This window comes from Myotis lucifugus, unplaced genomic scaffold, assembly GCF_000147115.1.
Source record: "Myotis lucifugus unplaced genomic scaffold, Myoluc2.0 scaffold_75, whole genome shotgun sequence".
Classification (NCBI taxonomy): Eukaryota; Metazoa; Chordata; class Mammalia; order Chiroptera; family Vespertilionidae; genus Myotis; species Myotis lucifugus.
Window position 1 is genome coordinate 1,159,698 of NW_005871123.1, and position 13,047 is coordinate 1,172,744.

Sequence of the window (13,047 nt, forward strand, 5' to 3'; positions counted from 1 at the left end):
AATCTTTGCATTAAGAATCATTGAAATTTATTCTAAGATTCCCTGATGTAATTGTGCCCCTTCAACACTCATTTTCCACTATGACCTGGTTTTCCCCTTTAATATCTCAGAGCAAATAGTATTGTCTGATGAGATAGACTGGAGACAGTATTCCTTGCTATGCAAATAATGAGAATGACAGAGAAAAAAATAATGTTTGCATACTTTCAGGCATGTTCAGGGGTATTGCTTTCTCAGAGACAATTCATAATAGCTTGGGCTCTAACAGTGGATCAAATTGGCCAAATAATTATTTTTCCTGGTATTATTTATTTAATTAGTTACTTAGTTTAGCTTTTTATTGAGATATAATATATACAGAAATGGACATGTCTGAAATGTGCAGCTTGATGAATATTTTATGAACCTCACCTATGTAACCAACACGAAGAACAAGTTAGCGCTTTATTACTTTATTTTTTTTGCAAATCCCTTCTGTTGTTTCCTGTAATCAGATACTCTACCCCAAAGTACAGATTCACTATTTTTTTACTCTATAATACTTCTGACAAAGAATGAATTGTTCCCAATGTGATGAATCAGCATATTGATGTATTTCAGAAAGAAAACATACAGGACAGGACTCAGAATTACTGGTTTAGCATGATTTTACAAAGAGAAGGAAATTATCTCCATAATAGGATCAAGTTATGGAAAATTCTGAGCATACACAGATTAAGGTTTTGGCAAGATAACACATGCTTTGCATCAGCAAGATGTGATGAGTGTGAAAAAGAATGGAAGCACTTATTCTAAGCAAAATTCTTTTTCTTATAAAATAATTTGGGTTCAGTGAATTTCTACTACATTGCTATCCATTCAACATACTTTACTTCACATTTACATCTTTAGAATATTTCCTATCACCTTTTCTTTGTTCCATTTGAGGTAGATCTGTGCCCCATTGCAAATGGTGCCTGTGTTGTTATTACTGCTATATGTGGGGATAAGGTGTGTATTCCTTACTTTATTTAGCAATTATTTGAAATCCTAACTTTTTAAGTTAAATTATCTTTATTTTAACTAATCATTATACAAGTACTTTTCTATTCCCTTTTGTCTTTTTTCAGTCATTTTGATTTGCTGGTCCCTTGGAAACTTTATTGCTGATTCTCATTAGAAAATGTCCTATGGGCACTGAATCAATACGTGTTATTTAAAAATATAGCATACTTAAGATTTTTCCTCCCTTGTGGTACCTACATATATGTCCAGAGTCTTTAATAGGCATTGCCAGAACTCTGATACCCCAGAACACATGGCTAGACTTTATCTGTTTCTTTGAAGGTAAAATTGATATATGACATAATATGTCTCAGGTGTACAACATTATCTATAATAATACAAGTGTAATATGCTAATTAGACTGGACATCCTTCCAGACGACCTTCTGGACGAAGCCAAGACTGCGAGGGAAGCCTGGGTCCTGGGTGCCAGAGGGAAGCTGGTGCCGGCAGCCAGGGGAAGGAAAGCCTACTCTTACACAAATTTCGTGCATCGGGCCTCTAGTAATTTGATATTTGTATATATTACAAAGTGATCACCACAAAAAATCTAGTTATTGTCTTTCACCATAAAATTGACCCCTGCAGACTTCTCACTCACTCCCCACCCAATTCTCCTCTGGTACCACCAACCTGTCCTTACTTATATGTTTGAGTTGTTGTTTGTTTGTTTGTTTTATATTCCACATATGAGTGAAATTTTGCAGTATTAGTCTTTCTCCATCTAACTTACTTCACTCCATTTGTTTTGTCTCAAATGGCAAGATTTAATTCTTTTTATGGCTGGGTAGTGGTCCGTTGTGTGTGTGTACCACATTTTCTTTATCCATTCATCCATCAGACACTTAGGTTGTTTTGTTTTTTATATCTTAGCTATTGTAAATAATGCTTCAGTGAACATAGGGGTGCATTTATCTTTTCAAATTAATGTTTTGTATTCTTTGAATAAATACACAGCAGTGGAATTGCTGGATCATATGGTGACTCTCTTCTTAAATTTTTGAAATATCTTTATACTGTTTTCCATAGTGGTGTGCTAATTTACATTCCTACCAACAGTCTATGAGGGTTCTCTTTTCTCCACATCTTCTCCAACACTTGTTGTTTCTTGTCTTTTTGATAATAGGCATTCTAACAGGTATGAGGTGATATCTCATTGTGGTTTTGATTTGCATTTTTCTAATAATTAGTGAAGCTGAACATCTTTTTATGTGCCTGTTGGCTCTCAGTATGTCTTTGGGAAATACATAGTCAGATTTTCTGCCCATTTTTTAAAGTCGGTTGATTTTTGTGGTTGTTGAGTTTTGTGAATTCTTTGCATATTCTACATATTAATCCCTACTTGGATGTATAGTTTGCAAATATCTTCTCCAGTTCAATAGGTTGCATTTTCATCTTGATAATGGTTTCCTTTGCTTTGTAGAAGTTTTTTAGTTTGATCTGGTCCCATTTGTTTATTTGAACTTCTGTTTTCCTTTCCTTTGGAGTCAATTCACAAAAACATTGCTAAGACACATGTCAAGAAGCTTACCTGCTATATTGCTTCTGTGTATCTTATGACTTCAGGTCTTTAATCCATTTTGATTTAATTTTTGTGTATGGTGTGAGATAGTGGTCTAGTTTCATTGTTTTGCAGGGGGCTATCCAATTTTCCCAGTACTGCTTATTGAAAAGTCTGTCCTTTCTCCATTGTATGTTTTTGACTTCTTTTTCATGAATTAGTTATCCATAAATGTGTGGGATTATTTCTGGACTCTCAATTCTGTTCCATTGATCTTTCTATATTTATGCCAATATCATACCATTCTGATTACTATAGCTTTGCTGTATAGTTTGAAATCAGGAAGTGTGACACCTCCAGCTCTGTTCTTTCTCTAGCTTGCTTTAGCTATTGAGGAAGTTCTGTGGTTCCATACAAATTTTAAAATTATTTATTCTACTTTAGTTAAAAAAGCCATTGGAATTTTTTTGTGGCTGGGATTTGAGGAGACAGCTCATGGGGACAGAATAAGTGGTTCCCCCTGCCCAGATGGCCGTGGGGGTACCCAGGTATGGAACTGGACAGTGCCCTTCAAAAGGAGCTAAAAGGGGAGAGACTCTGTGGAATAGGAGAGGGTGGGCTGTGGACCAGGAAGGTAGAGAGGGAGAGAAAGAGGACCGACAGAGATGGAGAAGAGGAGGTTCTGAGGGATGGGAGAGACAGAGAGTTCCAGTGGGAGAAAGCGGAGGGAGCCAGGGGGAGAGGGAGAATGACCAAAGGCCAGAAAAACAGAGAAGGGAGAGAGAAACTGAGAGGGGAGAAAGAGGAAGAACGAGAGAGAGAGAGAGAGAGAGAGAGAGAGAGAGAGAGAGAGAGAGAGAGATTGAGAGAGAGAGAGAGAGAGAGAGAGAGAGAGAGAGAGAGAGAGAACAGAGATAGAGAGAGCACACTGGAGGGGGTTTAGACAGAGACAGACACAGGGAGACACCTAGAGACAGAGGTGGGAACAGTGAGTGGTCAGGAGAAGGAGGATTGTGGAGGGCCAGACCCTTCTGCCTTGGGAGAGAGGGCCCTGTCGCTGGAGGGCGGAGCCATTGGAATTTTAATAGGGATTGCACTGAATCAGTAGATTGCTTTGAGTAGTATGGATATTTTAACAATAATAATTCTTCCAGTCAATCAGCACAAAATGTTTTTCCATTTATTTGTGTCTTCTTCAGTTTCTTTTATCAGCGCCTTATACTTTTCAGTGTATAGGTATTTCACCTCCTTAGGTAAATTAATTCCTAGGTACACGTATTTTATTCTTTTTGATAACATTGTAAATGGAATTGCTTTCTTAATTTCTCTTTCTGATAGTTTGTTATTAGCATATAGAAACACTACAAATTTCTGTACATTAATTTTGTTTCCTGCAGCTTTGTTGAACATTTTATTAGTTCTAACAGTTTTTTGGTGGAATCGTTGGGGTTTTCTATATATATGCCATTTCCAAATAGTGAGTTTTACTTCTTCCTTTTTGACTTGGATACCTTTTATTTCTTTCTCTAGTCTAATAAAAGTGGCAAGAGTCGGCATCCTTGTCTTGTTTCTGCTTTCACTTTCCCAATTGAGTATTGTTGTTAGCTGTTGGTATGTCATATGGCCTTTATTATGTTGAGCTATGTTTTTCTCTATACCCACATTGTTGAGAGTTTTTACCATAAATGGATGTTGAATATTATCAAATATTTTTTCTGTTTCTATGGGGATAATATATGATTTTTATTCTTCATTTTGTTAATGTGGTATATCACATTGATTGTTTTGTGGATGTTGGATCATCCTTACATCCCTGGAATAAATTCTACCTGATCATGCTATATGATCCTTTCAATGTATTGTTGTATTTGGTTTGCTAATATTAGACTATATCTTTTAAACTTTTTTTACCATGTAATCTAGTATAGTGATTTATGCTATTAGAGTTTGGGAGACCCTTTGAAATCAAGCTAATAGATAAATTTTAAAGCTTTTGACTTTACCTTTTCTACCACACATGAAAGCTTAACTGTGTTTGCAATCATTCAGATGCTGAGTGATTCCTTCCTGACACATATGAAATCATAGGGAGAATATGCTGTTTGATGGATAAACCAATCATGAAATTGTAATATCTTTCACTAACCACTTACAGATACAGCAATAAAAGAATCTTAATCAGATTATATAGTGTATAAAAGGTTCCAGAAGAGATTCAATATGTCTAATATTTGTACATGTGCCTTAATTCCAACATTTGAAAGAGTGCCTCCAAAGCAAATGCCAAAAAAAGATGAAAAATTACTAAAGTATCTGTTCTCTGGGGAAAAAAAAAAGACTCCAATAATAAGCAAGAAAATTTAATAACTTGATTTTAAACACACATGGAGCCAGAGATAATACACCAACAATCTAATTCTGCCCTTTTCTTTTATTAATTCCAGGGATGGAAATAGTTGACTCAACATACTGCTTTTTGCCAGTACAAGAAAAAAAAGAATAATACATTGAGCCTTCCATGTTCTCACTATTAAGGCTCTCTCTTTGTCCGTTATTTAGATTTTCAGCCATATTTGATTTCCGGACATATGATTCCGAAGGTGTTATCCTGTTTACAGAAGCTCTTGACCACTCAGCTTGGCTCCTGATTGCACTTCGTGACGGAAAGCTGGAAATTCAGTTTAAGAATGAACATACAACCCAAATCACAACTGGAGGCAAAGTTATTAATAATGGTCTATGGCATATGGTACGTTGTTCAGATTTCATAAAGAATCTGTCCACTTTGACACAGTTTGTATAAAATCATTAATAATTTATTTTTATTAGGTTTAGTGGTACCAAACCTAAGTGGATTTGGTTTTAATCTGATGTTATATGAAGTATATTCTATGTACTACAAATCCATGAAACAGTCTGAGGAAGGATAACCTCACTTAATATATTTAAGATTTCTCATAACTGAAGTTGTTTCCAGTTATTTGCCTGACCTTGTCTGTCTTTAGCTTCTTACCCCTTTTAGTGTCTGTCACTGGGTGAATAGTTCAGAGATTGTTAGCTGGCAAACTACTTTATGTAAAGACACCACTGATCATGGACAGGTGTACGGGATAGCCAACAATTTTTTTTTTAAATGTAAAGAATTACACTTAGGAACAAAATCAAAGTTACTTCAGCTTTAAATATTAGCATATAGATAATCAGTTTGTACAGTTTACATTAGCTGGTAGCAATCAGAGTGCCTAGAAACTAGCATTTTTAGATAGTCCCTAATCATGAGCCTTCATTTTAATAATCAATAACAACATTTTAATCAACTGGATCATAGTGGAGATTTTCTTTGAGAAGGGATTACTGCAAGTCTATAGTGAGGAGAATTCTTTTCTGCAATAGAACCAATCATTACTTCCAGGAGAGGATTGCTAAGATCAGCTTCACCTTAGAATGTGGTACCCCAGAGAGGAACTTTCTATGCCTGTGGGAGCTGATGAGAGGTCCATGTGGCGATGCCATGTGAAGTCATCACTAAATCATTTCATTCCGTTATTTACCCACTCATGCACTCATATATTCAATAAACTTAAAGTGAGCACTTTCAAAGTGCTAAGTTCCTAAGAACTGGTCTTTCTTACTCTTGAACTTAGCACCTCACAATTTAGTAGTTGATGTTGCCTTATGAATTAGTTGTCCATATCTGTGTGGGTTTATGGACTAATGCAATGTAATGTGAAATGTGCTACAGTAGAAGGGGTGATAAAGTCAGTTGAGCACAAATGTGGTTCACCAAAGAAGGGCTTTCTGTCCTTTGATAGCCATAGATTTTGGGCTCCTAACTCTAAAAGAATACTGTCTGCACAGGTTTAGATGCAACTGTCAGAAAAATCACTGAAGTTTTCTGACTTTGTATGCTCTCATTAGATGCTTTGCTACTATGTCTCTCCTATTACCCCTGTATCAAGAACAGTTTATGAATCTAGCTAAAGGATATATTTTACTGCCTATGTCCCAAACACATATCTCAAATCACTAAAATCACTTTCAGCAAGAGGACAAACATTTTCCCCCAATGAGTTTATACAAATAGAAAATAGCTGTTTGGAGGAGAATTTTGATAAATGTCTAAGTAGAATATATTATGTATAAAGAAGAAGGTAAATATTTACCTGTGAGATTAACAACATGAGTTGTAGATTATATTTATTTTTTAAAATTTTATTTATAAAAGGGGACCTAATATATGGTGACAGAAGATTTGACTTTGGTGGTGGCCACACAGATCTTATATCATAGAAATCTACACCTGAAAACTATATGATCCTATTAACCAACGTCACCCCATAAATTTAATACAAGAATCAAGAAAACAGAAGGGAAATATTTAAAAACAAACAAAAAATTGTCAATGAATCATACTGTTGAAGGCAAGATTAATGGTTGGATGTAAGGCAGCAATTCAGTTTAATGCATTTTGTCCCTTATGTTTAAGATCCTTGTTTAAAAGAAAGTATTTAATGTATATCCATGTTTCAATTAAAGCATTTTAATTAAATTATTCCTTTATAAACAATGCAATTTTATATAAAAATAAAATGTAAGAACTATAAACAAGTCAGAGAAAAACTTTAATCTGGTAATAAATTTGGTATTGGTAGTTTTTCTTAAATTCTTGATTCAATATTTTAACAATTTATGAATTCCTCCCCACCATATAAGTAGGATTTTTTTCTCACTCTGTATCGTTTGTTTTTAAAAAATTACCACGTGCTATTTTACCAGCTTATAATTTTGATGGTTTATTAATAAATTATACTATTTTGCTGAACAAATTTATTCAGCACAGAAATTATTCGAAATAAATATTTTAAGTTAGTAGAGTATTTACTATAAAACAACTGTTTCACTAATTTTAAATTATTTAAAAATTTAAAATAAAATGCTTTAAAAATAAATCAAAATTGAAATGCATGACAATTATTTTATAATTCAGCTAAAGTGAATAGAATGTATAATTATTAAGTACTTAGAATGACTATAATGCAAATAAATAAATATTGATTGTTTAGAATGATTATTATATCGCATATTTGGGTTTAATCCTAATATTGGTTGGAAATCTATAATTTATATAATAATTTCATTTAGCAAAATATTTATTGCACTTTATGTGATATTCTGTCTAGGTGGTGAGGATACAACAGTGAATAAAATAAAGTCACTGCTCTTATGGAACTTTAATTCTAGTAGTGGTGAGATGAAAACCACAAATACACAAATAAATAGATATGTCAGATATAATGAATGCTATGAGGAAAAAGAGAAGGCCAGGCAATAGAGAATGATGATGGTGAATGTGCAAATGGAATCAGGAAAGCTATCTCTGATTAGATTACATTTGACCAAATATTTGAGGCAAAAGTCATGAGAAATATATGGGGAAAGATGATTCTGTGCCATATGAACAGCAAGTACAGAGTCTTAGGCAAGAGGATGTGTTTGAGGAATAACACAAAGGTCAGTGTAGATGCAGTGGAGTGAGACAGAAAGAGAGCATGTAGAAAATGAGGTTAGAAATATGATCTGGAATAACATCATGTAGGGTTGGAGAACATAGTGAGTACTTGGATTTTTTTTTTTATATGGAACGCTTCACGAATTTGCGTGTCATCCTTTGCGCAGGGGCCATGCTAATCTCTGTATCGTTCCAATTTTAGTCTATGCGCTGCCGAAGTGAGCACGAGGACTTGGATTTTATGCTAAGTAGAAAGATATTGGATGATTTTGAGACATGACATAATCTAATTTGCATTTTTAAAGATAATCTTGATTAGGTCCTCATGGCTTTGTGGAAATTAGATAGTAGAAAATAAGGGTAGAATAGGACATGGAGCCAGGAGACCATTGCAATAACCTAGAAGAGAGAAGATAGTAGTTTTGGCTGGAGTATTGATCATGTGAGTGGTGAGAAGTGATCTGATTCTGGGTATATTTTTAAGGTCAAGCCTTCAAGGTACATATAAACTTTCAAATATTTAGCATAAAGAGAGGGTTAAAGGCCATGAAATTGAGTATATCAACTGGCGGTTCTAAACTCTCTCATCAATTGCCCAAATATTTATAATGTTCTTTTACTGTCCTATAATGAAATGCATCAATAATGAAAACCACCTTCACATATCCCTAATAGAAACCAATAGAATGCTTCAATTATTATATACATGAAGGAAAGCAATTTATAAGAATATATATTTCAATTTGTAAATGTTCAATACAAGTATAATACTTGTCAAATCTTGCTCCTATACATAGAATAATGAATAATGTGGAAGCTATAAATGAAGACTTATGCTGAGTATTGTACTGGCAGCTCAAATACCATAACTGCATAAATGGGGTTGCCATCAGTAATAGTAATTTAATCCTTAAATTATTTTGATGGGTTATTAATAAATTAATTGCTCCTATACATAGAATAATGAATAATATGTAATTATATATGTGTTTTCCGATGGTCTTAGGCGACCCCTGTGAAAGGGTCGTTCGACCCTCAAAGGGGTCGCGACCCACAGGTTGGGAACTGCTGCCCTACAAGAATATCCAGTATGGTTATTTAGAAGGTTTGCAGGATATTGGATTTTTTATTATTTATTTTGCACAATTATCCTTCATATTACAATGTCAGCATACTTCCTACTCCTTGTGACAACTAAAAGTACCCCCTCCACCCCACATTTTCCAAATGCCCTAGAGTGGAGCATAGAGTTCCCATTTAGAAATACTTGGGCGGCTAAAGGAAAAAGGTCAGGAAGCTGAGCTCTGGGGCTTATAGAGATTGAGAAGAAGAGGAGGATCTAGCAAGGAGACTGAGAGGAAATCATAAGAAGGCAGAAGAACCAAGGTTATTAGGAACATCTTCTTCTCACCCCCCCACCCCCTTTCTTTCTTTTTTTTTTTTAAAGAAATGTCTTTCAAAGAGGGAATAGTCATTAGGGCAAAGTGACATGATTAGCTATATATATATATTTTCCTTTATTGATTAAGGTACTACAAATGTGTCCTTATCCCCCCATTGTTCCCCCATCCCCCCACTCATGCCCTCCCCCCCCTCCCCGTGTCTGTATCCATTGGTTATGCTTATATGCATGCATACAAGTCCTTTGGTTGGTCTCTCCCCCTTAGCCTCACCCTCTCCTGCCTTCCCTCTGAGATTTGAGCATCGATCGATGCTTCTCTGTCTTTTAGACCTATTTTTTTGATTAGCTATATTAAGGGAGAGAGGATACACTGCCTAAATATGCTTTTGTTTGGCCTCCATTAATAATTAGTAAATGAAAAATTTGCATGTTGAATGATACAGTTTTACATGAGATTGCAACAATGGTTCTTTGGATTGCCTTTATAGGATTTCTTAATTGTTGTTTACCATTACTACCAACCTTTATTTTAGAACCCACACTACTTTCAAAATTGGAAAAAAAGTTAAAATTTCATGTGTTGTGCTTCCTAGTGATCTCAATTACTTTGGAATTTTGAAACAAAATATTATTTGTTGTGTAATAACCAGAATGATGGATGTACTGATTTCTCTTAATTTATATGAGGAATTTATTTACATTATTGATTCTTTATGTGTACTATAATACAATTGTCAAGTAAGAACACAAACATTTTCTAAGATTTTGTAGAGTGACTCACTTTTTAAAAACTATCCATTTTATGACATACTGGCTTGAAGGATACATATTTTAATTGGATGTTTAAATTTAACAGAATAACATTGATTTTTTTTTAAACTTTAAAATACAGTCATTTAATTTTTAATCATGTACTATTCATTTAAAACACATTTTTATCACCTCTATAATCAGTTGACATTTCAAATGTATTGGGGCAAATTAATAATTACATTAAAATGATTACTTTGGAAAACGATTTACTGAAATATTAACAGGATTATTCAAAATTAGTATTTAATATGACATTCAAGGATGTTTGGTTGTTTGATAATCTCTGTCTTTTTAATTGTAGGTCTCTGTGGAAGAATTAGAACAGAGTATTAGTGTGAAAATAGCTAGAGAAGCCATAATGAATATAAATAAACCGGAGAGCCTTTTTAAGTCTACAAGTGGATTTGTAGAAACCAAAGTATACTTTGCAGGCTTACCTCGGACACAGAGGAATACACTCATTAAGCCGGTAAGGATCCAAGCTTTTTACATTTGTTCATCAGGGATGAATTCCTTTTGTTTGTAATAGATTTGAAAAGATATTGCCAAAGTCAAAAGAAGTTATTTTATCGAACATACCAACTGTGACAACTTGAATTGAACATGGAAAAATAACATTAGTGGCCCTTGAAGTTATATTAAGAAAACAGAAAAATGAGTGTAGTGTTTTTGAGCCGGTTTTGGCAAGGTAATTTTATTATTTTTTATTTTTATTTTGGCACCAGAACTTGGAAAATGTTTATTAGCCATGATAGGGAAAGTGGTCAGTCATTGGAAGCAATGCTTCACGTAATTGATAAGCTTGTCTCCCACTTTGGGAAGAGAACCAACTTTTTCTATTCTTGCTTGCAGTGAAATAGAAAATTTTAAATTCTTAAGCTTTAATTCACGGCTAACATCATAATTGTACATAGCCATTAAACATAAAACTACATATATTTGAATCCCCAAATACATTATTTTATAAAGTCAGTTAAAGAGCTTTCTTAGGTCTACTTTAGAACTTAAATTTGGGAGATAAGAATGGCATATAAGGTGGAACTTTTTTATTTAAGAAATCTTTACTAGGAGTATGACTGCAGCTTGTCATAAATTGAAGTTACATACAGTAGGTGATTTTCTGAATATGATGTTTATCTAATAACTGTGGAATAGGTTTCATGAAGGAGACTAATCACTGTCCTTAGAGAGTTTTAAATATTTCATCTGTATTCATGGATCTGCCAATTGCACCTGCTGATTTAACTTAAATATTTACTATTTTATATCTATCTTTCACTCATGGCAATTCACAGTTACCTTAAGTTAAAAGATTTCTGCAATATGATATAAAACCTGAATTAGTTAACCCATGTCAGAGTGAATATACCTGTTCTTTGAAATTGATAAATCCAGACACTTTAACAATAAAGTAAATTATTAAAAAGAATCAACTATTTATGACATGGCCACCACATATCTTCAGTCTGACTGGTTGCCATGGTGAGGTTAAAGAATGGAAACACATGAGGTCTTCTAATTGCATTTACCACACAGGTCTGTCTTGCCAATGCTTGAGTCTGATGGCAAGACAAACCTGTGTGGTAAATGCAATTAGAAAAAAATAGAAACTTTCCCTCTAAGTGAAAACCTGTTTCTATAATCAGTTAAGCCACTATCAGTCTGACAAGTTAAAAATGCACTCCTTGACGTATATTCTATTTTGTTAGATTAATCCTCGTCTAGATGGATGTATGCGAGGCTGGAATTTGATGAATCAAGGAACTGCAAGAGTAGATGAAATTATTCAAGAAAGACAAAATAAGCATTGTTTTATCACTGTGGAGAAAGGTTCCTACTATCCTGGTTCTGGAGTTGCTCAATTTAGCATAGATTATAGTAAGTGATTTCCCATTTTATCTCTCTTTTCTCATTAATGACTAAATTTTTTCATTGACAAATAGCAGTAATTCCTTCAGTAAACATTATGAGTGCCTACTTTTTGCCAGGCATAGTATTAAGCTTATTCATATTATTATATACTTTTTATAAAAATTTTCCCAGCATATTGAGGGAAAAAGTAGTTGAATATGCCTATGTTATTATTTAAAGATTACTGGCACATAGCCTGATTAATTTTGGGTAAATTCAATTGAAGCTTCAACAATTTCTCAGTTGTATTGAGTCTACTAATTAATATAATTAAGAGGATGCATCTTCATTTCTAGTATTTTCATTTGCTTCTTTCTTAAAATTTTCACCTCTCATGAAATTTCTTTTCTGTTCATACATGTTGTCCCATCTTTTCCAATGAGCCTTCAACATAATTATAGTTTTTTAAAATTCCCTGTCTGATAGTTCCAATGTCTGTGTCATATCCAAACCTGATCATGTTGATTGCATTGTCTCTTGACCATGTGTTGCTTTTTTTCATTCTTTCTTCCACATCACATAATTTTTGTTTTAAAGGTGGGCATCTTATGCAGAACAGCAGAGACTGAGATAAATAGCATTTAGATCTGGAAATGAGCGCACCTCCGCTTTTGTTAGGCTCTTTACTGAGGGATGATGAATCAATCTACTCAAGTGTTGAGCAGCTTAAGTTTTGTTGTTTCTGTGACTACTTTTCAAATTCCTTTAATATTATCTTGTGCTTAGGGTAGCAGTTGGTAATCCAGAGGGTTTTTTTTTTTAATTCTGTATGTTGAAAGTATTACATATGTCTCCTTCCCCCCTCCCCCCGCAAGTGACCTCTCCCTACCCTCCTCCCACTTCCCAGCATAGGCCCTCCCCCCCCTAT

General features: G+C 34.1%; 1 protein-coding gene and 1 non-coding gene across 2 annotated transcripts in view; one reads left to right on the forward strand and one right to left on the reverse strand.

Moving 5' to 3' along the window:
• The window catches only part of PROS1 (protein S), an 80,588-nt gene that overhangs the window by 49,432 nt on the left and 18,109 nt on the right, over positions 1–13,047 (forward strand). Inside the window, exons 10-12 of the mRNA XM_006090538.3 lie at positions 5,104–5,293; positions 10,570–10,737; positions 11,978–12,146. Of these exons, the coding sequence (XP_006090600.2) occupies positions 5,104–5,293; positions 10,570–10,737; positions 11,978–12,146 (527 nt within the window). The remainder of the gene's footprint in view (positions 1–5,103; positions 5,294–10,569; positions 10,738–11,977; positions 12,147–13,047) is intronic.
• LOC111826400 lies at positions 8,175–8,279 on the reverse strand. The gene has a single exon (XR_002829732.1). It is a non-coding gene; the product is annotated as a U6 spliceosomal RNA (small nuclear RNA).